The sequence below is a fragment of the Trichoderma camerunense genome (genome assembly GCF_050948025.1).
Source record: "Trichoderma camerunense strain CBS 138272 chromosome Unknown V8C40scaffold_23, whole genome shotgun sequence".
NCBI classification, from domain to species: domain Eukaryota; kingdom Fungi; phylum Ascomycota; class Sordariomycetes; order Hypocreales; family Hypocreaceae; genus Trichoderma; species Trichoderma camerunense.
The window spans coordinates 183081-203555 of record NW_028145347.1 but is presented as its reverse complement, the minus strand read 5'-3'; the positions used below and the strand labels follow the sequence as shown (position 1 = coordinate 203555).

General features: G+C 48.9%; 7 protein-coding genes across 7 annotated transcripts; 2 read left to right on the top strand and 5 right to left on the bottom strand.

Moving 5' to 3' along the window:
• Positions 1 to 547: 547 nt before the first annotated feature.
• On the bottom strand, positions 548 to 3317 carry V8C40DRAFT_256891 (OPT oligopeptide transporter protein-domain-containing protein). Its single transcript, XM_083218366.1, has 6 exons — positions 2943 to 3317; positions 2786 to 2842; positions 2407 to 2724; positions 2327 to 2335; positions 879 to 2259; positions 548 to 825 (listed from the first exon to the last, which is right to left on the bottom strand). The coding sequence occupies exons 1-6, from the start codon at positions 3187 to 3189 to the stop codon at positions 624 to 626; spliced, it is 2214 nt and encodes a 737-aa protein (XP_083068241.1). The 5' UTR covers positions 3190 to 3317; the 3' UTR covers positions 548 to 623.
• A 2708-nt stretch (positions 3318 to 6025) lies between these two features.
• On the bottom strand, positions 6026 to 6486 carry V8C40DRAFT_256880 (uncharacterized protein). Its single transcript, XM_083218365.1, has one exon. It carries the CDS (start codon positions 6369 to 6371, stop codon positions 6141 to 6143), a length of 231 nt encoding a protein of 76 aa, XP_083068240.1. The 5' UTR covers positions 6372 to 6486; the 3' UTR covers positions 6026 to 6140.
• A 561-nt stretch (positions 6487 to 7047) lies between these two features.
• Positions 7048 to 8649, top strand: V8C40DRAFT_256875 (oxidase ustYa family protein). The gene is made up of 6 exons (XM_083218364.1): positions 7048 to 7683; positions 7737 to 7868; positions 7922 to 8052; positions 8117 to 8216; positions 8282 to 8448; positions 8499 to 8649. The coding sequence occupies exons 1-6, from the start codon at positions 7431 to 7433 to the stop codon at positions 8574 to 8576; spliced, it is 861 nt and encodes a 286-aa protein (XP_083068239.1). The 5' UTR covers positions 7048 to 7430; the 3' UTR covers positions 8577 to 8649.
• Positions 8291 to 12542, bottom strand: V8C40DRAFT_256874 (uncharacterized protein). The gene is made up of 3 exons (XM_083218363.1): positions 10710 to 12542; positions 9476 to 10653; positions 8291 to 9402 (listed from the first exon to the last, which is right to left on the bottom strand). Exons 1-3 carry the CDS (start codon positions 12202 to 12204, stop codon positions 8707 to 8709), a joined length of 3369 nt encoding a protein of 1122 aa, XP_083068238.1. The 5' UTR covers positions 12205 to 12542; the 3' UTR covers positions 8291 to 8706.
• Positions 12543 to 13373: 831 nt separating this feature from the next.
• Positions 13374 to 14927, bottom strand: V8C40DRAFT_256873 (GTP cyclohydrolase I). Its single transcript, XM_083218362.1, has one exon. It carries the CDS (start codon positions 14601 to 14603, stop codon positions 13674 to 13676), a length of 930 nt encoding a protein of 309 aa, XP_083068237.1. The 5' UTR covers positions 14604 to 14927; the 3' UTR covers positions 13374 to 13673.
• Positions 14928 to 16393: 1466 nt separating this feature from the next.
• V8C40DRAFT_256869 (concanavalin A-like lectin/glucanase domain-containing protein) lies at positions 16394 to 17732 on the top strand. Its single transcript, XM_083218361.1, has 2 exons — positions 16394 to 16745; positions 16825 to 17732. The coding sequence occupies exons 1-2, from the start codon at positions 16483 to 16485 to the stop codon at positions 17474 to 17476; spliced, it is 915 nt and encodes a 304-aa protein (XP_083068236.1). The 5' UTR covers positions 16394 to 16482; the 3' UTR covers positions 17477 to 17732.
• On the bottom strand, positions 17592 to 20301 carry V8C40DRAFT_120286 (glycoside hydrolase family 55 protein). The gene is made up of 3 exons (XM_083210930.1): positions 19783 to 20301; positions 19535 to 19723; positions 17592 to 19475 (listed from the first exon to the last, which is right to left on the bottom strand). Exons 1-3 carry the CDS (start codon positions 20114 to 20116, stop codon positions 17707 to 17709), a joined length of 2292 nt encoding a protein of 763 aa, XP_083068235.1. The 5' UTR covers positions 20117 to 20301; the 3' UTR covers positions 17592 to 17706.
• Between the last annotated feature and the right edge of the window lie 174 nt (positions 20302 to 20475).

The window sequence follows — 20475 nt, the reverse complement described above, 5'->3', positions numbered from 1 at the left end:
TGGATTTGTAATTTGGGGCTCGACATATAGTATTTGGATACTCCTGTGAGCCAATAGCAATTCTTCACCATTTTCCTTTCTTGTTAAAAAAGCGGTTTGTGGATATGCTTATTTGGGTGGGTCATAGATTGCTTACTATGGTCAGTAGTCCCCCATCTGCTTAGTATTGGATCTCCCACGTTGTCAATAGGAGTTTTTAATTACGTAGGTAGGGTTAATAAGCGGTTCGGTTGCCGAAGAGGGGATTTTCTTACCACTAACTGGAGATATGCGAACTACATGCACTCTTCGAAAACACGGCACAAGATATGATGACTCCCTCGGTGGCCGCAATCACATGCAGTATTGTCGTCTCGCCGGCAATGGTTTGTCATGAAACAGGATATTATTAAGTTTAACTACGAATAGCAGATAAAAATACTTCCAATGATGGCCTTGTATACGAATCATTACTACTCAGAAGATTAACTTCGTCCTCGAAACCGATCGATTGCGCTGATTGGGTCGCCAAATGTCATGTCACATTAGGATAAAAGACAAACTAGGATTCAAGCATAGCATTTTGTGTATTCATATGATTTGGGTATATGCTCCTACGATTATAGCACCTAGGCTTTTACAAATTACCAGTCTTCTCCAGGCAGAGCAATATTGGTGCCCTTCTTCGTTCCATCGACACCTCCCAACGTCAAAGCAGCATTGACGACACCTGCAAGACCCTCTCCGGCGACGAGGCCAGCAGCAACGGAAAATGCGTAAGTGTCAAAGTTCTTTGCGTAGTACTTCCTCCACCACCAAGCCGTGATACTACCGAACAAGATAGCACTGCGAACGAGTTAGCACGAATCTCTATATAATGATCACACGGGACAACATACTTAGCATATCCACTGTCGACACCCAAGACCCAGGCAACACCGATTGACATCCAGTTAGGGAGGTAATCGCGGTATTTCTCACGCGAACCGACCAAGTAGAAGTTCTTGACGAGCGCCTGGATAGCGCAAACAACACCGCAAACAATGGCGAAAATTCCCGAGGACAATGGGATAGGGAGCTTGGGGAGGGTCACAGCCTGGGCAACCGCCTGCCAAGCAACGACTGATGGTGCGGAAAAGGGGCACTCCTCAATAGTCTGATCGCGGATGCAAGGGTAAGCAGCCATGAAAAGGACAAAGATACCGGGGGCGAGGAAGATGGAGACCAAGGCGCCGGTAGCCTGAGCGTAGAACTGCAGCTTGGGGGGAGTTCGGAGAAGGAAACCGACACGGAAATCGCTGACCAGGTTGGTGGCGACGTCGGCAGTACCAGACGCAATGTTACCAGCAATCAGGTTGATACGCTGAGCATCCTGAATGGAATAGTGGCCCTTGGTGATACCACCGTAAACCAGCTGAGAAGCCTTGGAAGAGGCAGTAAGGGGCGCGGTATCGGTGACGGCTCCTCCGTAGATACTGAGGAAAGCGAAAACGAGACCCAGGATACAGGCAAGAATAGCCAAGCCAGCATTCATGTGGAATTGAACGTGGCAAACAATGCAAGCAACAACGACAAAGACAAGTGTTCCAGTCAACCACACCCAGACAGGAACTTGGTCCTCTGGAGGGGCAAAGTCTTCCATCAGAGACGATTCTTGATCGGCCTTTGCCGCCTGCTTCTCCAAGAAAGTGTTGTTCTTGCCGCGAGATTGTAGCACGCCGTTGACGGAGCCAGCCAAGCTACGAACACCATATTTCAGACCGTCCCAAACGACACGGATGTGGATGAGGAACTCAACCAGACTGTAAACGATAAGGACCATGACACCGGGCCACAGCATCCAGTATCGGGGCGAGGCAACCCATCCAGGAGCACCAATACCGCTCATGCTTCCGAAGTTGACGAGGCCTTCCCACTTGCCTTCACCGTAGGGCTTGCCCACACATTCACCATAGTGGACGAGAAGAGGTCCAATCAAACCCCAGGCAATAACAGTGCCACCCCACCAAGAGACGGCAGCGTTGAGACCGACAAGAATACCAGAGCCGAAGAAAGCAGGTGTCAGCTGAATGTACCAGCCCCAGTTCTCGATGTTGAGTGCTCCGTTCTTGTATCCACTCCAGATATAGAACCAAGTGAAGATGTGCCAGTTGTGCAAGATGCCGTCAGCATACTGAGACACAACGATGTGGGTAAAGGCACCTAGAAAAGCGTATCCCAGTGCCTTGACTTTGCGCATGGCATCACTTGCACCACTACCGACAGCGTGCATCGATCGGACTATAAGAGGGTCAGTTTCTGCTCTAATACATACTCTATGAGGTTTCGCTTCTAGAAGAAGACTCACTCGCAAGGGCTATAGAATAGAAGAGTCAGCTTTTGTCCAAGTAGATGATTAAAACATTTCTTTTCAAGAAGAAAACTCACCAGTAGCCGTAGGTGATGGGAACACCAAGTTCAGTTCACGGGCCACATTGATAATAAAGAACTTTCGGAGTGGCACCGCGGCGAAGAGGCCAAAGAAGGCACACACGAGAGTGATGGTGAGGATACGGCCGAAGTCGTCTTTGGGATTCTCTGACAGCAAGCTAAGACGGTACATAGCAGGCAGACCAGCCACGAAAAGACCAGCCATACCGCCAGCACCTGTTGCAGCAGCCTGAACAATGGAGTTTTCTTGAGGGCCGAATCGAGTTCCAATACCGGGGATACCGGGGAAGATCTTGGTGAGGAAGAGGATAAAACCTGCGAATGATAGGTCAGCCTGTGCAATATTGGAGGTCGTTGTTGAATGATTGAGACGTACCATATCCGAAAATCGCACCAAACATGGTTGCTGGGAATGTGAATCCAGTCTTGAGACCTATTGAAGATATTATTAGACACAATGTCACATTATGAAGTTTCGATCTCCAACAGCATAAAGTCGAAAGAAACTACCAAGTTAAAGACTCTTTGCTTACCCAGATAGACGTTGGAGGCGTTGACCAGAGAGCCAAGAACGATTCCGGTGAGCACGGCTCGAACTGTCAGGGGGTTGGGCTCAGGCTCGACGCCCTTGATAGCAGGGAAACTGGTGAAGAGATCGGTGATGGCCTCTTCTTCTTCATCCTCTCCATCTGACTTGAGGTTGACTTCGACGGACACTCGCTTCTCCTGAACACCACCGTCGCCCACGTATTCGGGCTCTGCTGTAGTAGGGACACCCATGGTGACAACCTTTCCGGGTTTCCTTGCTGCCGCGTTGTTACACAAAGCAACACTGACCGAGTGTCTTGCCGGCGTCAGTAGAACACTTTTGTGGCAATAGCTGATAAGTCTTCATGAAGAAGAACGGACCGCAGGGGCACCATGGTATTTAACACGGAGTCCAATGAGTGCCATGGTTGTAACCACCTCACGCCAAGGCGCTGAGATTGTGTCCCCAGAGCCCTCAACCCGGCGTATGACAGATCTCAGATGCACGGGGACCGAAAAACGAACCAACTATCGCCTCTTTTGGGAGGCACCTTTGTCTACTGTTGCAGTTGTTGGTCATCGTGGATAGGAACTTTTTCTGGCCCTGTTGCCACAATATTGGACGAAAGCGGGACGATCCCCGTTGCCAACAACAAGACTAGCCAATGAAGAGGTTCCTCCCTCTTTCTTGCTAGCGGGCGTATCAGAATTGCCAAGCCTTCTCTATTGGAAAACAATCCGGGTAGATACCTTGCTCTACACGGCAGCGGAGGCGGCCAAGGCCTCAAGGTATGCCGGTGACCTTCACATGGGCTTCCAAGCACATAAGTTCCTTGAGAAGCACCAAACAGAACCGCCCATCATGAGATCCCATGTGGCGCGAGCGCAATCTAATGGTATTGTTCTGGGCGGCGGCAAAAGAGCCGTTCTCTCTGCATTTCGCCCGTCTGGGAAATGACCGGGACTTGCAAGTTTAGTTAACCCTAGCCTAATAGTGCGTAAATAAGTTCCAAACACTGTCCGCAACAGGGATTACCCGCAATGGAGCAAGGATTGGGAGTCATGTCTTCAGCAGGATGCCGACATCGTTACTCGTTCGCCTTCCCTTTTTACCAAGTGGCGGCGAATCGTACGAAGACTGGTGGACAAATGTGGTCATCTCGTAGCGTCCGTTTGGACTCATTCTCACTCGGAGTGGCACTCGGCGCTGTGCTCAGTAGCAGCGAGCGGGACGTCGACTGTTACTTTGACAGGCGGAAGCTTTTAGGCGTAGACGATATTGCAGTGAGAGTGCTGACTCGGAGTGTTCCTCATACTCCATGTGGTCTCTGCAGGTTGTGTGGTAAGCTCAGATTGTGTGGTTTCATCGCGCTACTCCTCGGACCTTTTAGACGCATCGCGAAGACACACGGCAGCAACCGCGTAATACAATGGAGCAAGTTTTCGGACCCCGACAGCCGGAGCTTGGTGTGGGTGCACACAGGGCATCAATAGCTTCAGCCATATGTTGGACTGCTTTGTTAATACGGACGATCAACACATAGATTCATCCTCTAGATGTCTTCTTGACCACATGCCTAGTTTGTGTTGTGCATTGTCTTCGTCGCCGAGATGCGGCCACGCGAGACCGTTGTCACACAGTATGAGAAACAAGGTCCCAATTTACCTTTAAGTTACAGGTCCTTAAAGCAAATAAGGATTAATCAACTAAGCTTAAATTAGAAAGGCACCCGGCTCTTGAGCCCTTATCCAGCGCCACACCGCTAAGGAACCTTTGGATCTCTTGGCTGACTACTGGCATTTCTGGGGCATTGATAGGGTGACCTAGGCTGGGAACCTTTGTAAACGAAACAATACGAGCGAGTGATAAGCCCGTACGCTGTGGATGCTGACACCAGAAGCGGCAAACCGACATTACTTGAACAAGAGCACCGAGTAGCGGCATCTTCCCCGCGGCTGAATTACGGAGCTTGCAGTTTAACGTAAGGGCATTACACGATATTCCGTGTTTCATGACGGGAAGAGAAAGGTGAGCAAGACAGGAGCTGAACTCAGACCGTTACTTGTTACGTAAATAAGCTACTCCAGAGTTAACAGGCCGCATTAACGCGGGTAGAGCGTATTCTGGGAGAGTTGCCGTGATCGAGGAGTTTGCGTTGCCACCAACGACCAACCCAACCATTATAACTTGTTCTTGGCAGCTGCAATAGGACATTGCTTTGCATCGCTGCGCAGAGGTGCCAAGACTAGCTCGAAGTGATGTGTATGGAGAGATACCGTACCATCTACGGCGTTTATTTACCCCGTTGCTCGTACTTGGTTGCCTCCATTTCTCTTTTCCACTGTGGAGCTCACTAGGGTAATATCATCGCCTTGGGTATCAATCGTGCGAGGCGTTCACGATGAGTGGTTTGACGATGGTGTTTGATATCTCTTATCCAGCAGAGAAAATACGAACACTGACACGCCGTAACTGAAGACTCCATGCGCGCAAATTTCGGATAACTGCTCAGATAAACGGTTCGTGGTGCCACTGAGAAGTAAGCTGAGCCAATTGAGGGCCCTGCTCCCTCCCCAAGTCATGCGTTCAGGTATCCATCTAAGGGGTATTACCGCTGGAACTTTTGCTATTAGACACTGATCACCAGTTCACCCAGCGGGAGGAAGTAGCCGGCAGTATGCATGTGATTACTGGTATCTCTCGCAATACTCATGCAGTAGAAAGTAACAACACTATCTTATAAAGATATTTGTCAAATAGGCGGTTGATTTACCTTTTGGTTTTCCAAGGCAGCATTGCCCTCAAGCTCCATCGGAACCATATAGATTAATCGTGCGCTCTCTATAGAGCTAGGGATGGTCCAGATTCCTTCCAATATACGGAGTACTAATTATCAAAACCATTATTTCATGACTCAGCAGACGAGAAAACCCTATCCATTGCATCACATCTAAGTATGAAGAAGTTGGAAGTTATCAAGTGGGACATTATCGGAGAACACCCCATTGATAAAGTAAACGCTACATTAGACATCTGGTGAGCAACTTATACTTCATGCACACGGAAGATTTGCCATCATGAGAAGAGTCACAGCAGTCCATATAGGGTAGAATTCCCCGAATAAATAAATTTTGACCTGGGTTTTCAAGCTTCTTTAGCTGTCGACTACTGTAAGCTGTCATGTAGTCTGACCCACGCCGTATTACTCGGGTACCTCTTCCCGCGGATACTTTCCGTAATCAGCGTACTTTCCATATCCTCCCTTTGGCGGCGTCGGGGGTTTGTATTTTCCGTAATCGCCGTATTTTCCATATCCTCCGTAGTCTCCATAATCGCCGTAGCCGCCCGGATCAGCATTTGGAGCAGCCTCGGCGACAGGGCTGGCAAGGGCGAATGAGGCCGCGACGAGTAGAGTGGCCCAGATAGCTTTCATGTTGATGGCTTGTAACGGTGACTTGGTTTGGTGTGGATGTGAGTCCGAATAGACTGAAGTGACTTTTGATATTATACTTGTTAATGAAAGATCAAGTGATTGCAGATTCAACCCGACTTTACTTTTGACGCGGAGGCGATCGTCTTTAAGTACCTATATGATATACCTCATTCAGCTTAATACTCATCTTAATACTCAGCCCTATTCATATCTTCATTCTTTTAGTCATATGTTGGCATTGGAATGATCTATTGCAGATCTCGGGGAAACTTTCCGGCACGCCTGAGAGCCGAAGAATATCGCTTATCATTATTCGCCTCAATGATGAATACGAAACCTTGAAGGATAGCTTCACGATAGTTGCGTGTGGTTTTTTACTAGTCAATATGCCAAACAACAGCTGGAGGAGCGCCACCATTCCATGATTGATCGAGGCTGGCTGATGGTGGGGAGATGCACATGGATGATCCCGCCTCGTGGTTTTCAGCTGGCTCCAAATGCGGCGCAATCACGATATTGATGGAGTCAAGATTTACGTGCTATCCGTGTCAGCTCGATACCGGAGGCTTTGATCTAGTGTCGGCTAGATCCTAATGCGACTTCAAGTGACGATAATTTTCGTCATGGTGTAGTATTATCACAATTGATTATTGGAATGTGGATGAACTTTAAGTAACCGACGGAAAGACCGTGCCGCCCACGAGCGCCTCGAAATCGCCCGGCAAAAATGGCATTGAGGTTTTTAATGCTTCCCATCTCATGACAATCATTTCTTGATTCAGATTCACTGGATTGGTGATCCAAAGTAAACTTTTAAGAGAAGATCACCGGTTATAAAACGACTCGATTAAGTTTGCAAGCGGAACGCTAGAATTATATAAAGCGGCTTAGTTAAGAATATAGGCTTCGCGCTTGCATCGACGTCATTTGGCGTTATATGGCAGAATTTTTTTCCGACATAATGAGCTAGCGGACTGAATTGAGAAATACGAGGTTCACTGCTGGTACCAGAATATCAACTTCGTCTTTGACATCAATTGGCTTGACAACATCTTCACAATGGCCAAGGACCATCTACGCCGGCTTCTTTCCAACACCTCGGACGAGTCAGGTGAGGAAGGCAGCTTACCTCGACACGTCAACAAGGAAGAATCAAGGAAGAAGTACCTTGTTTCGAAATCGTTTCTCAAGTCATGCTGCTTTTTTTTACTATTCTTAATAGCCTGTATTCTGTCTTTCTGGGCTGGGACACGTGTGGTTCATGAGGAATCAAATATGGATGGATTATGCGTAGAACACACGACTCAGTGGTGTAAGTAGTACGGTCCTCCTCCTCCATACAGGATATAATCTGACATATCCAAGCTCCTCTCATCAGAGATGTACCAGTTCATTACAGCTTCAAAGAATTCAACGGCTCTTTCATGAATGAAGACATTTATCGAAAAGTTGGATCACCAGAGGTTGACAAAGCCTGGGAGGATCTTGGGTCTGACTGTAATAATATCCATGAGAACTTGATCTCAAGAAGGGATTTTAACTGTCTACAGACCGAGCTGGCATTATTTCCTACAAAGATGGTCTGGCTAGTGGGTTAGATCCATCGTTTGTTCAACGAAACGAAAAATACGGCGGAGGCTTTATAGTCAACGTCGAAGGAATGCACCATTTGCATTGTTTGGTAATTTTTCATCTTATTTATACCTACAAACCATTTCAGTTTGGTTTATTAACTGTTTTCATAGAATCTAGTGCGTAAAGCACTCTACTTCAACTATGAGCGATATAAAAAGTTAGGGGAGCATGCGTTTGTAAACGATGACTTTATACTGCGCCTACATGTCAGTAAGTTTAGCCAAACAAATGCAACAAGAATTAAAATGGTTACCAATCGACTAACCTCCTTAAAGCGCACTGCCTAGACACTGTTCGTCAAGTATTAATGTGCAACGTAGATACAGGTGTGCTAGGACAAGTGTGGGTTGATCCGAAGCAGCCAACGGCGTTTCCAGATTTTCGCACCAAACACGTTTGTAAAAATTATGACGATATACGTAATTGGGCAGAACATCTTCAGGTGAGCACGAAGATTTAACAACTGGTGTCCAGCGATTAATGTGTATATAGGCTCCACCTCCCGAGCAGATCCCCAATGACTACTTGGCTCCCCCAAAACAGGGAGATGTCATAGAATTCACACCCTAATAATGTAAATTACATTAATTAATGAGGTCTTGGGTTTCAAAGTGATGTCGAAGACACATAGCCAGCCTTACTACATATATTAAATCTTTATATACATACATTTGTAATCACGTCGCGTTTCCCATTTCCATTAAACCCCTAATCTTGTTGAGAATTCGGCATTAAGGTCAAAAGCATTCATTTGCTCCGGATCGGAAGTCAACACATCCACACCGTCCATGAAATCAAGAGTATTGCTGTTCGGATGACCATCTGGGATAAAGTCGTTATTTGTTGTGTGCCAGAGCACATGCATTGCTTTGAAAGTCTCCAGCAGCTTTGGATCATCAGCTGCAGTGCGCTCAACGCCTAGTATGTCCCGTGCTTTGGCGCGTAGGTCGTCGTCCGAAGGAACATAGAGATTCTTCATGCAATCTTCAATGTAGGCATTCAGGCCGTCCTCGAGTTCGCGTGAGCAAAAAACAGAAGGAGGAAATTGGTATTCCCCCTCACAGAGGGCACGGACATAGCGCTCGGCCGTGTCTTTGTTGACGTTGTAAAATCGATGATCAATCAGTACGGAAGCTTCATCCGCAACTTCTATTACTTTGCCAGGCTTTGGTTTGAGATACGGCGGCGTCAATCCTGTTCCACCGTCCGTCACTCTCCATGGTCGAGGAGGTCCGTTTAATGGTAGACCGTTCGCGTTGTCAGCAGCAGTAATGCCGACATCACGCTTAAAGCGAGCTAGCCACTCGACATTATCAGCAGCAGTTTGATTCCATGGGTCGTCGTCGTCATAGATTATCCAGCGAGCTTGATACTGGATTTCTTCGTCGGTAGGAATCTGGAATATGTCAGAATAGGTCTTGGTATTTAACTGCAAGAGATCAGACGGATGGAAGTGGTTGGGAACATACGTGTTGCAGCGGGTTATTTGAGCTTAGACAGCTTGTTACAAATCGGGTGAGTTCTTTCTCCAACCTCCCATAACAGTTGGCGTCGCTTAGGAAATACCGTAATGGTTGGTGGTGCGAGGGGTGCGAGTTGGCAGAGTGCGGCGTTTCCGTAAGGCCTGGTAGATAGTCATTCGTATCCATAGGCGATGTGCAACCGATAGCTTCATCTGGGACGCCCCAGTGTAATGCTTTGGGAGATGGGGTGGCACCAGTTTTGGTGTCTTTGGCCTGGTGGGTTGTCAAGTCTCCCGACTCGTGAGCTGCTATTAGGGTATCATTAAGCGAAGCCAGCAGATCATGACGCTCTTCTGAGGCACCAAGGTCGCTCAGTTCACCCAAGATGGTCTGATTGCCATCACCAGGTATGATGACATTCGATTCGAACTGCACTTCACCCCCTAGTGTTGCTGTGCCGGGAATCTGTGATGCATTCATGCCACCTAATGAGTCTTGTCGCAGCACTAAGAGATGATGCTCGCCGTTGGTTATGATGTCTTGAACACCTGGTTGCATATGTCCATATAATGTGCCGTCATTTGAAAGGACGCCCGCACGACGTTTGAAGGCCGAGAGCCAGTCTGATGAAGAATTGATCAGAAATTTGAACCATTGAACGGCCTCCTTGCACTTAAAGTTGGACTTTGGTTCAACGTCATCTAGGATTTTGCATGCTTGAAACTGCAGCTCAGCATCCGTGGGTATCTGGCCTGCAGCCTGTCTCGACTTGACATGTCGCAACAAAAGCTTTTCCTTTTCGTCTCCAATCGTGCTCATGTCGGCATGCGTAGACTTGGATGTCTTCATCTTCTCTATCTGTGATGTCCAGCTCGTAATGCCAGATGCACGGTAGAGTTCCTCCTGTGTCATATGACTAGACGGCTTGTGAAGCATGATGAGGTCTCGGAACCACGAGATGTCAGGCCCTGTAAGCGAAGTATCTTCCGTGTCAACTTTCTGTACAACTCTCTGCGCTTCAATAAGTAGCTGGTCATCTGTGGCCGCCATGCCCGCCACGGTCCGCTTGTTGATGTAGTCAATCAACCACAGTTTAACATGGTCTTCCAACGTTTTGCCGTGTCTTACTTCATCTTTGGAAGCTTCAAACGGATCAAGGGTATTCCGTTCATGATGAATGAGATCTGCGCTGCGTGTTAATCTTTTTCTGGAGGCTTCTTGGACGAGTCAAGCAACTTACAAGGTGGCATTCCATTTTCGACAATCTTCAGTATCTCTCCCTGGAATCCCCAATCACCTTTCCAATCTGCCATGGATTTCCCCATTTTGAAATGCTGGGCAAGATGGCCAACACGCGAATCCCAAGAGTACAATATGATGCCACAAAAGCCACATCTGGATCGCACAGCTGGTGTGTCTACCTTCCAATCACTCATTGGCCATTTTTGGAACTTGGCATCATGAACGATACTTAGATGCTGGCGCAAGTGATCTTTTCTGAAAAATGTCTTTTCTGCGTCTGGTCTTCCATGGCAAACAAAGTCATTGTGTTGTTCGGCATGCTCCGGCGATGGGTTCTTCAATCCGCAGTACACACATGCCAGGCAATCCCATTCGGTGCAAAACTGAATAGGTCCATTTGGTGAACAGACCCACTGTTCAAGGGACAAATGCAGCGATTTTTCGTGTCTTTGCCAGTCATGCTTCGTTTTAAACGTTTCGGTGCAGAATGTACACTGGTATTTATGAATGGACGGAAGCATGGCCGAAATATCAACGGCTTTGGGGATCTGGCGGCGCCGGCGCCGTCTTCCGCGGCTTTTCAATGAGTAGAGAGACTCCAAAGACTCGCGAGATTTGTGAGAGATAGCCGAGCTGTGCGACCCGTTGCTTGAATGTGATGTTTTTGAACTGCCGGCGGATGAGTGACGATCGATAGAGCCCGGCAGCCTATCATCCATATCCTTGTAATTCGCTGACGCAGCGCCAGCTCCAGCTGAGAACCCTGCAGATGAGACTGCAGAAGCGATGGCAGTGATGGAAGCAGGTTCCTGATCCGGCGGAGAATGTCGCCATCTCTCCATGGGACTCATACCCCTCGTCATTGTAGTCTTCTTTTGAGGAATGTCGATAGCGTTGTTGAGTTGGCCCGGACTTGATGAGGTAGACCGAGGAGCTCGTACTTTTCCTCGGCGGCGTGCGTTGGCGACCCAAGTACTGATTTGTGTTTTGTTCAGGCCCGTCTGACGAGCAAGATTTTCTTTCTCTTCATTATTGGGATAGGGATGACGATGGTTGGATAACAGCCAGTTCCTAAGAATCCGAAGTGCCTCTCGAGAAAATCTGGCACCAATCTTGGGGGTGGTATCCAACCCCCCAGTAGAATCCTCGCCCAACGAATCATTGCCTATAAAATTGTACTCCGATCTGCTATAAGAGCTCTCTGAGAGCTGCTGCAACTGATCCTGACGTTCATTGCCAGCAGCCCCAAAGTCGGCGAAGGACTCCAAGGGTTCCAATACACTCATGGGGGGTCCCATGTTAGACGGCAAAGTACAATTTCTTTTTGCCTCAATACAAGGCTTGCAGCCACCCAGATTGATAGTCTCTGGAGTCACCTGACAATGAATATGCTCCTTGACGCAATATTCACATGACTCGTTTGGGACAGCGGCGTCCGTGTCCTCCATGCCACCAGAGAAATCTATAAAGTCATCAGGGTTCATCATTGCCATTTTGCAGGCCGCTTGAACGGGTATTGTTATGTCGAGCTATGAAATCTTAGCCTTGGCAGCTTCCGTGTTTGTGAGTAATCAATGGCAGGGCGTGGTTATGTCGTGATTCAGATGATCCTTTGGAGTTGGATTGCATCGCACTCTTAGAAGCGCAGTGTTAGTAATCTTGGTCAATTGTAGGGCGTGATGGCAACGCTTCCCATTGGACGCAGCTGATTGGGCTGAATTACCCCGCCAAGATTCAGCTGGACTACTGTTAGCGTCTGAAAAGCGGGAGTCATCGAACTCAATTAAATATCAGCTCTGTTACCCTGAACTTTCAAAACGCTTGAGGGAGTCGTCAGCTCTCTCATAACAATTCTAGAACAAGTAGAAAATTGCGACTGATCATATAAGCAAGTAAAGTCTTGGTTTCAAAAACTGATACAATCTACATACTACTACGGAGTAGATTTCCTCCCGACTGTAGTAGATCACAAGAAGCTTGTGATGAACCGAGGCAACTGAGCAAAACTCGTTGTCTAGCCTCCGTCACAGAACAAAACAATTTGTTCATTTATGAGCAAATTGTTTTATACCACCCCGTATTTCCACAAAAATCACCATTCAAGATAGAGTCCAGGTATTAATCTTTCAACATTCTCTCAAAGATGCCTCCCTACAATGTTGAATATGTGAGACACTGAGGTGGACAAGGTCTGCGCACTGTCTGGAAAACAAGCGCCTTGATGACAGCTTGACAGCACTTGAGGCAACGGATTGAACATGACATAACCAATTTGTGGTTTGCTACCCACCGAAATCGGTATGTGCTATCAACGGGCTATACTTGCACGCAAAGGCTTTATACTCAAAAGGTATAATTTTTTGGCCGTGTCAAGACATTTTCCCAGCGCATTGCCATAACCATCAAATTGTAACTCGTCAAAACCTCAATGGGCCACATGTAGCCCATTCCCCCTCTACCTCTTGCATTGAGTCTTCAAAATCGATGTCGAAGGTGTGTGAAATGCTCCAAAGCAAGCAGACATGCGGTGTGGATACTTTGTAGTCAATAAATCAGGCATACCTGATTTACTTTTTATTCAGCATAAAAAAATCGACAATCGCGCACAAGAAGTGGGTGATGTCTCAAGATATTACACCTACGGGTACATGACACATGGAGAGTGGGCTCGAAAGTGATTTGTTGGTTACTAAATCTAAATGAATCTGGGCATACATTATCATGCCATAGTTTGTCCGCCCTCTCCAGCGGTAAGTAGTAAAAAATAGAATGCAACGGGCGGTCGATATAGACCATGTGCGGAATCTGATGTGCCCACATAGACGAGTGAGGGGGGAAGCTCACCGTAGAAGCCAGTGGCAAAATGTTGAATATAGGACTGGGGTTGAAAAGAACCAGCCTCAATTGCGGTTGACGTTGATTTGGTACCAGCCTCAATGGCGGTTGACGGTAATTACCAGCCTCAATGGCGGTTAACGTTGATTAAGCTAAGAAATTCGTTTCGCGTCTTTTCCCTGCGCTCAAAGCAGCCAAGCATACAACTCGTGATGGTGGTGCTATTCGTCTTCTGCACTCCGCGCATAACCATGCACAGATGGCTAGACTCTATGACGACGGCCACTCCCTGGGGTGCGAGGACGTCGAAGACGGCATTGGCAATGTCTTTGGTGAGGCGTTCTTGGATTTGCAGCCGGCGGGAAAACATGTCGGCAATGCGAGGCAGCTTGGAGATGCCAATGACGTTGTTGTTGGGGATATAGCCAATATGGACCTTGCCAGTGAAGGGCACCAGGTGGTGTTCGCAGAGCGAGAACACATCTATGTTCTTCACTACCACCATCTCTGAGTGGCCTTCCTGGAAGATGGCGCCGTTGACAATGTCAAATACGTTTTGCTCATAGCCTTGTGTAAAGAACATCATGGCTTTGGCATATCGTTCGGGCGTGGCCAAGAGGCCTTCTCGGTTCGGGTCTTCTCCAACGCACTCGAGTAGAGTCTTGACAGCGCCCTTCATGCGGTCGAGCCGGGCAGCCTTTTCCTCCTCGGTTTCTTCTAACCGCTGACGCGTGCCTACGCTGGGTCGGCTGAGGCCATCGAAATCAATGGCAGGGCTGTCCTGCCTTGATACAGCATTGCTAGAGTCTCGTTCTTTTTCTCGGTCCTCGCGGCGCTTCCGCTTCTTGTGCTTTAATACGGGCTCGTCGCGCTGATCCCGCCCAGGCTTGCTTATGCTCGAGCGTCGCACGATATGGCTCTTTGCTCCGTTTGGCAGTCCTGTGCTCTCGCTGTACCCGCGCTTCTTGCTGCTGGAACCGTCGTTGTTTTTGCGTTTCTTTTCGCTGGCAGACGAGCCGGGCGAATCTCGGCCTTCGGTCGGCGATGGAGGGGCCATTGGCGCACGTTGGCGGGCTTCGCAGCAGCAAAGCCTCGATCTTTGATGGAAATGCCTTGCTGGACCTTGCGACGACAATCGAGGCGATGTGTTGTGGTGACGACGCAAGTGAGGCCGAGGTGGAAAAAAAAAGTGAGAAGCCCAGGATGTGTCAGACCAGACGCTGCACGGCCGGTCTTTTTTAAGATCCGCCGTTGGTCTGTCCTACAGGCCCGAGTAGAGCGCCTCTAAAAAAAAAAAGCCACCGAAGCGCCCGAAAAATCGGAACTATCAGTCATACCTGCGGATTACATTGCAGTTGTGCGACAGAAGATCATTTCAGATGCAATTCACGTTTGGACAACAATTATACGGAATATTTACTACTATATTATTACGCCGTTAGTAACGAATGCACCCGCCCGGTGATGCAGAAAATGCGGCCTGCCGTTGAGGGACCCGAGGCCGCTGCTGCACGTCCGCCAACTGAGACTCTCGGGCAGCCAATTGCATTTACCAATTGGAGTCATCACATGCAGCCTAATGCCATGCAACTGCGGAGCGCTATCGGTGAATAATTTTGGGACACACAAGTACCGAGACTGATGACAACTGCTCGGTCATAAACAAAGCCATTGATTTCTTTGTTGGCGCTTCAAAAAGAAAACAAATGCACTCATCCTCCCGATATACGGGTTCCTACTTGCTTCAGGTATAGTGCCTCGGGACTAACAGAAAGGATTGAAGTTTTCCATTTATGTGTTTGTGGTCGCCAGGTACCTAGTACCTAGTAGAGTCTGCCATCAGGTTTGGAGCTCAGCGATAGCACCACCGAAGAAGTCCGAAGAGGACAGGCCTCACCAATCAAAAATAGAACAATTAGATGCCTTTCAGGTGCAAAGGATGACTTTACATGTAGTTGTACAAATCTCAGATTGTTGCTACTACAACATAGATCGAAATACTGACTCTCCATTCCCAAGTACCACTGCAATTGTTGGTAGCATTACGGAGGAATACAGACGGGTACATCCTTCGCATCCCCGCCACGATCCTTGCATGTGTCACAAGCCCCCGAATGGAAGCAGCCGAATGAAACAAAGCGTCTCAGTCTAGCCGCTCTGTGTACCCCACCAGCAGCTAACTGGAAATTCGCAAGTTCTTTGGTCTTTTAACTCTGAAAGAGGCGGATGACAAGCAAGATATTTTCAGTCAGTGAAAGTGTCCTGAGTTAGTATATCCTAGCAGGAGGAAAGTACAAAGCTTCTTCATCTTGGGTAGCCGTGAAAGCTTACCTGTAGACGGTCGATAAGCCACAGAGTCGCAATCTGTCCCGATGTCGCCCTTCCTGAATGAGTCTGGCTCAATTGACGCGCTGTAACACGATATTAGTGGGAAGGAAAGAGGTTCATTCCCATGGGCCATGGATTCAATCCTTCCACTTTATACTTTTCTACGCCGGTATTTTTGATAGCTCTTTTAACATGAAGTATATGTATGCGTAAAGAAGAACGGAGAAGCACCTACTATTATAAAAGAATACTCGGCCGGTCGGTGGGAATCTAGCTAGCAGTACTTCGTGCATTCTTACAGGGCAGCTTATGCTGTCACAGAAAGCAATGACATACGAGCAATATGCTTCTCTTACCTGCGCCTAACGGTTATCATTTTCTGTCTGCTTATGCGCTTTATACGCCAAGCGTGGTGCGATTCTGTCGAACACAGCCCGCAGTCAGGTGACGCTGCCAAGCCAGATTGCGAAGCTGTCATACATGCACATACGTCACCAAAGTGGAATCGATAGCAGTGATGAAAGCTTCAACTCAGATCTCTCAAAGCCGTGACATATCATCCGCTATCTTCAAACATCGCAGTCAAATCCCCCTACAATTGACACAAAATGCCTTGGAAAGATCAGCTCAATAAATTTAAACAAGAATTGAACCATTTAGTCGCCGAACCGAAAGCGGCATCACAGCCACCACCCGTACCGCCTCATCCGCCATCTGGGCCGCCGTTCCGTGGTGAGGTTTATTGGAAGCCGCAGTTTTATCCCAATGTTCCCGTCAATCACGAGTGGGAAGCAAAGCTAGGCAATGGACCGGATGGATGGGGAAATCACGAGTTGCAGTTTTACACTGCCGAGCCGCAGAATTCCTTCCAGTAGGTCATACATAGTCAGGGGTTATGCTCGAGAAGATGAAGACAGTAGAAGGGTCCATGGCTCTAATATCATTTTCAGCACTCCCGAAGGTATGCTGGTCCTCCGAGCTCTTGCAAATAACTCTGCACCTTCACCAGAGCAGCGCTACACATCAGCGCGCCTCGTAAGCAAGCAGACTTTGGCCCGCGACAAAGGTGTTCTATCAGCCACCATTTTATCTCCTTGTGCAGAGGGCATTTGGCCCGCCTTCTGGCTTCTTCCCAAAGAGCCTTTCTCTTGGCCGACTGACGGTGAGATTGACATTGCCGAAACGTGGAACGGAGACCATGAGAACCGGACTTGCCTTCATTGGGGACATCACCATGAACCACAGAAGCATCGAGTTCTGGGCTCTCGCATTCCTGACATGCACTGCCGTCCTGTACGATATGATTTTGCATGGGAGCAACCAAACGGCGTACCCGGCCAAGGACGAATGATCTGGTACATCGACGGCAGACCGGTAATGAAGGGTGAAGTTCCAAGCGGTACTCGTCCTCTTCGAGACATGACCATTCTGCTAAACGTGGCCATCGGCGGAAACGTGTGTGGTGGCAAAACGCCTCGGGATGGATACTATGATATGGTTGTTTACAGTCTCTCCATGGCGAGTGAGCTGGAATACGGAGGATGGGGCAGATTTGAGCAGGACTGGCATCATCCCTCCGTGCCATTGGGCAACACCTACTAGAGGCTTTCAACATGGAGGCTTTTTGAAAATTTCTTACGCTTAGCCGAGCTTTTCTACCCATCACATATAATCACATCAAAGAGGGTCAAGTAAAATGCTGATTTAACTTCAATTGTTGAGTGCTATATACAGGGTTATATACAGTATCTTATGACTGTATATATGTTTTTTTCAAGTGAGATACATCAGAATTGAGACAGTTACATCTGTCATGCACAGACAAGGCCAAATTAGGACTGGCTGGCAATGTTGGCAATCAGGGTCTCCCAAGATCCACCGTATCCGTCAGTGCCACCGTTGCCGAACTCTGCGCCGCTGGGCAGTCTCATGGTCTCTGCGACGTTGGGTCCAGCGGTAAAGCCGAAAAGCTTAGAGTTGGACACAGCAGTCTGGATGTAGTTCATGATGCCTTGGTTGACCTTAGTCAAGCTGTTGAAGTTCCAGCTACCGGCAGCGTAGTGGAAGATGTTGCTGTTGCTACCAGTGTAGTACTGAGCGAGACCCATGCGGCAGACAGTGTCACCGCCACCGCACCAGGAGAAGTTGGGGTCAGAGGCAATGGCGTTGAAGGGCTGGCCGACAAGATCAGCGCCGTTGTTGCCCTGGTTGTAGTTGGTCTCAGACTGGAAGAGGGTGACGAGGACGTTGGCGGCATTGTGGAAGGACAGCTGGAAGAGCCAGTTGTGCTCAGAGCCGAGACCGGTCAACCAGGTACCGGCAGTAGCCTCGACGAGGACACCACCCTTGACGGCGCTTCGGGTACCCTTATTGCTCTGGTCAGAGGCGTGGTCAGCGACCCAAGACCAGAAGTTGTCAATGTAGGCGGAAGAACCAGCAGCAAGGTGGAGACCGAGGTAAGCAGCCTTGCAGTTGTCCTCGTTCTGGCAGTTGATGGTGGTGTCACGGGTGCCACCAATGGTGTTGAGAGAGTTGAAAACAGCGACATCACCGGGGTTGTTACCAGCCATGTTGATTCTGAGAAGAATGGCACCGGCGAGAGGCTCGTTGACGGTGAATCGGATGTCCTGGATGTGAGCAACACCCTTCTGGCCAGGGGTGCTACCGATCTGGACAACAGGGGTGGGGTTGGTCTCGGAAGAGAAAGCACTGCCAGATCCGGAAATGGTAGACCAGGCCTCACCGTACAGCTCGGTTCCGGGAGGGATGGTGATGGTCGAGGTGACAATGTAGATACCGAAGGGCAGGTAGGCAATCTTGCCCTGGCTGGCGGCGGTGTTGAGAGCACCCTGGAGAGCAGCAGTGTCATCGGTGAAGCCATCTCCCTGCAGGGTGTGTCCGCCGTTCTGGCTGGAGTCCTTCAGGTTGACAACGTTGGCAATAGTCTTGTCGGCATACTGGGGAGCGTTGATGACGGGGTATTTGCCGCCGGGAGCAAGCGCTGCAGGCCTGTTCACTGCTTGAGCAGTAGGGTTGGTCACGTAGATGGGGTTGGCACCACGGGTGTTGCCCCAGACGTAGGTTCCGATGCTGGTAACGCCACCGACCTTGACGGCACCGTCAACGACGACCATGTTGGAGTTGGTGGTGTCCTTGGAGATGTTCTCAATCATGAAGTTGGGGAAGCCGGGGACACTGGTGAAGAAATCACCAGAGTTCTGGCTGACACCGTCGATGACAGCGACCCAAGGGTTTCCAGAGTTAAGGACAATGCAGCGGCCGACGGTGTTACAGGTAGGGGCGAAGATGCTGATGGTGTTGCCGCCGTCAATGTAGATACCGTTGGTGCAGTCAGTGAAGGACATGCCCTTGATCTGACCCTGTTGGTGGCCATTCCAGTGCAGACCAATGTTACCGAAGCTGAAGTGGACGTCGGAGATGGAGATGGTAGATCCTCCATTGACGAGCATACCAGTGTGAATGCCCTGGGGCATGTTAATCTTGACATTGACCAAAGCGCAGTTCTGGGCAACGGCCCAGCTGAGAGCGACGAAACCGCTCTGGCTAGTGACGGCAGTGGTGTCCAGAATAACGTTCTTGACTGTAGAAACCGTAGTGTTAATACTTTGTACTATTCTTCGCAATGCTGCGTGTACGTACTCATGACCGAGAAGTGGGTTTCACCACCAGAGCCACCGCAAGGGTGGTTGGAGCCATCGCCCTGACCACCAACGATGAGGTAGTTGCCGCTGAAGCCAGAAGCCGCCTTGATGGTAGGAGGGTTGGTAGCATCACCGATGATGACGGTGTCAGTGTCAAGGAAGATGGTGCTTCCAATGGTGTAAGTTCCTATTATGAAGCCGTTAGAACATTGTTTTCACAGCACGAGTGTCTATTCATCGACTAACCTGGAGGCAGGTAAATGACACGAGGCTCTCCAGCCAGGTAGCAGTTGTCTCTGGCACCAAGAGGTCCATCAGAAGTGATGGCACTGACGAAACCGTTGGCATCGCCAGAGTTCACCGTCTTGTAGACGGGGTAGTTGAAGTCCTGAGCTCCATTGCTGGAAAACAGGTCGGGGACATAGCCTCTGACGGCTCCCGTGGTGTGGTCAATGTTTGGCAAAAACCATGATGAGCCGCTCTGCCTCTCCTGAAGCGAGGCGGCCGGGCTTTCAGTTGGCAGAGCCCAAGAGAGGGATGACAACAGGGCCACTGAGCCCAAAAGGGAAAAGGACTTCATTTTCGACAAATGATCAACGCCCTTCTAGAAGCTATATCTAGATTGACACTGAGCGTGAAGTCTGGTCGCTCTTGGCACCGATATAGGCAACAGATCGTCCTTTATATATTCTGTCGCGAACGAACCACCATGGCTAAAATTGCAGGACATCAACAAAGCCGCTTACCACGCTTTTCCGGCCCATATCAATCAGCAATGGGTATCTTGCCAAACTCGGTAAGACTTGGGATCATGGTCCCCCAATACAAAGCACGACCCGGCCTAGCGCTACTCAAACCTACGTATCCACGTCTGTACTGTAATGGCAGCTGTTTTGCCCGCTGGCGAGCCCGCTGAAGAAGCAGCTGACGCAAAGAAAC

What these genes read in the sequence shown, in the direction of transcription:
- V8C40DRAFT_256874 (XM_083218363.1), bottom strand. Translation starts at nt 12,204, where the DNA reads ATGGCAATGATGAACCCTGATGACTTTATAGATTTCTCTGGTGGCATG. An exon ending in CGAAAATGGAATGCCACCTT is followed by an intron (nt 10,654 to 10,709) that starts GTAAGTTGCTTG and finishes CACGCAGCGCAG; the next exon opens with ATCTCATTCATCATGAACGG. An exon ending in CAAATAACCCGCTGCAACAC is followed by an intron (nt 9,403 to 9,475) that starts GTATGTTCCCAA and finishes GACATATTCCAG; the next exon opens with ATTCCTACCGACGAAGAAAT.
- V8C40DRAFT_256869 (XM_083218361.1), top strand. Translation starts at nt 16,483, where the DNA reads ATGCCTTGGAAAGATCAGCTCAATAAATTTAAACAAGAATTGAACCAT. An exon ending in GAGCCGCAGAATTCCTTCCA is followed by an intron (nt 16,746 to 16,824) that starts GTAGGTCATACA and finishes TATCATTTTCAG; the next exon opens with CACTCCCGAAGGTATGCTGG.
- V8C40DRAFT_120286 (XM_083210930.1), bottom strand. Translation starts at nt 20,116, where the DNA reads ATGAAGTCCTTTTCCCTTTTGGGCTCAGTGGCCCTGTTGTCATCCCTC. An exon ending in TGTCATTTACCTGCCTCCAG is followed by an intron (nt 19,724 to 19,782) that starts GTTAGTCGATGA and finishes GCTTCATAATAG; the next exon opens with GAACTTACACCATTGGAAGC. An exon ending in AACCCACTTCTCGGTCATGA is followed by an intron (nt 19,476 to 19,534) that starts GTACGTACACGC and finishes CGGTTTCTACAG; the next exon opens with TCAAGAACGTTATTCTGGAC.
- V8C40DRAFT_256891 (XM_083218366.1), bottom strand. Translation starts at nt 3,189, where the DNA reads ATGGGTGTCCCTACTACAGCAGAGCCCGAATACGTGGGCGACGGTGGT. An exon ending in TGGTGCGATTTTCGGATATG is followed by an intron (nt 2,725 to 2,785) that starts GTACGTCTCAAT and finishes TATCATTCGCAG; the next exon opens with GTTTTATCCTCTTCCTCACC. An exon ending in GTCGACAGTGGATATGCTAA is followed by an intron (nt 826 to 878) that starts GTATGTTGTCCC and finishes ACTCGTTCGCAG; the next exon opens with TGCTATCTTGTTCGGTAGTA.
- V8C40DRAFT_256875 (XM_083218364.1), top strand. Translation starts at nt 7,431, where the DNA reads ATGGCCAAGGACCATCTACGCCGGCTTCTTTCCAACACCTCGGACGAG. An exon ending in GGAGGATCTTGGGTCTGACT is followed by an intron (nt 7,869 to 7,921) that starts GTAATAATATCC and finishes AACTGTCTACAG; the next exon opens with ACCGAGCTGGCATTATTTCC. An exon ending in TGCACCATTTGCATTGTTTG is followed by an intron (nt 8,053 to 8,116) that starts GTAATTTTTCAT and finishes CTGTTTTCATAG; the next exon opens with AATCTAGTGCGTAAAGCACT.
- V8C40DRAFT_256873 (XM_083218362.1), bottom strand. Translation starts at nt 14,603, where the DNA reads ATGGCCCCTCCATCGCCGACCGAAGGCCGAGATTCGCCCGGCTCGTCT.
- V8C40DRAFT_256880 (XM_083218365.1), bottom strand. Translation starts at nt 6,371, where the DNA reads ATGAAAGCTATCTGGGCCACTCTACTCGTCGCGGCCTCATTCGCCCTT.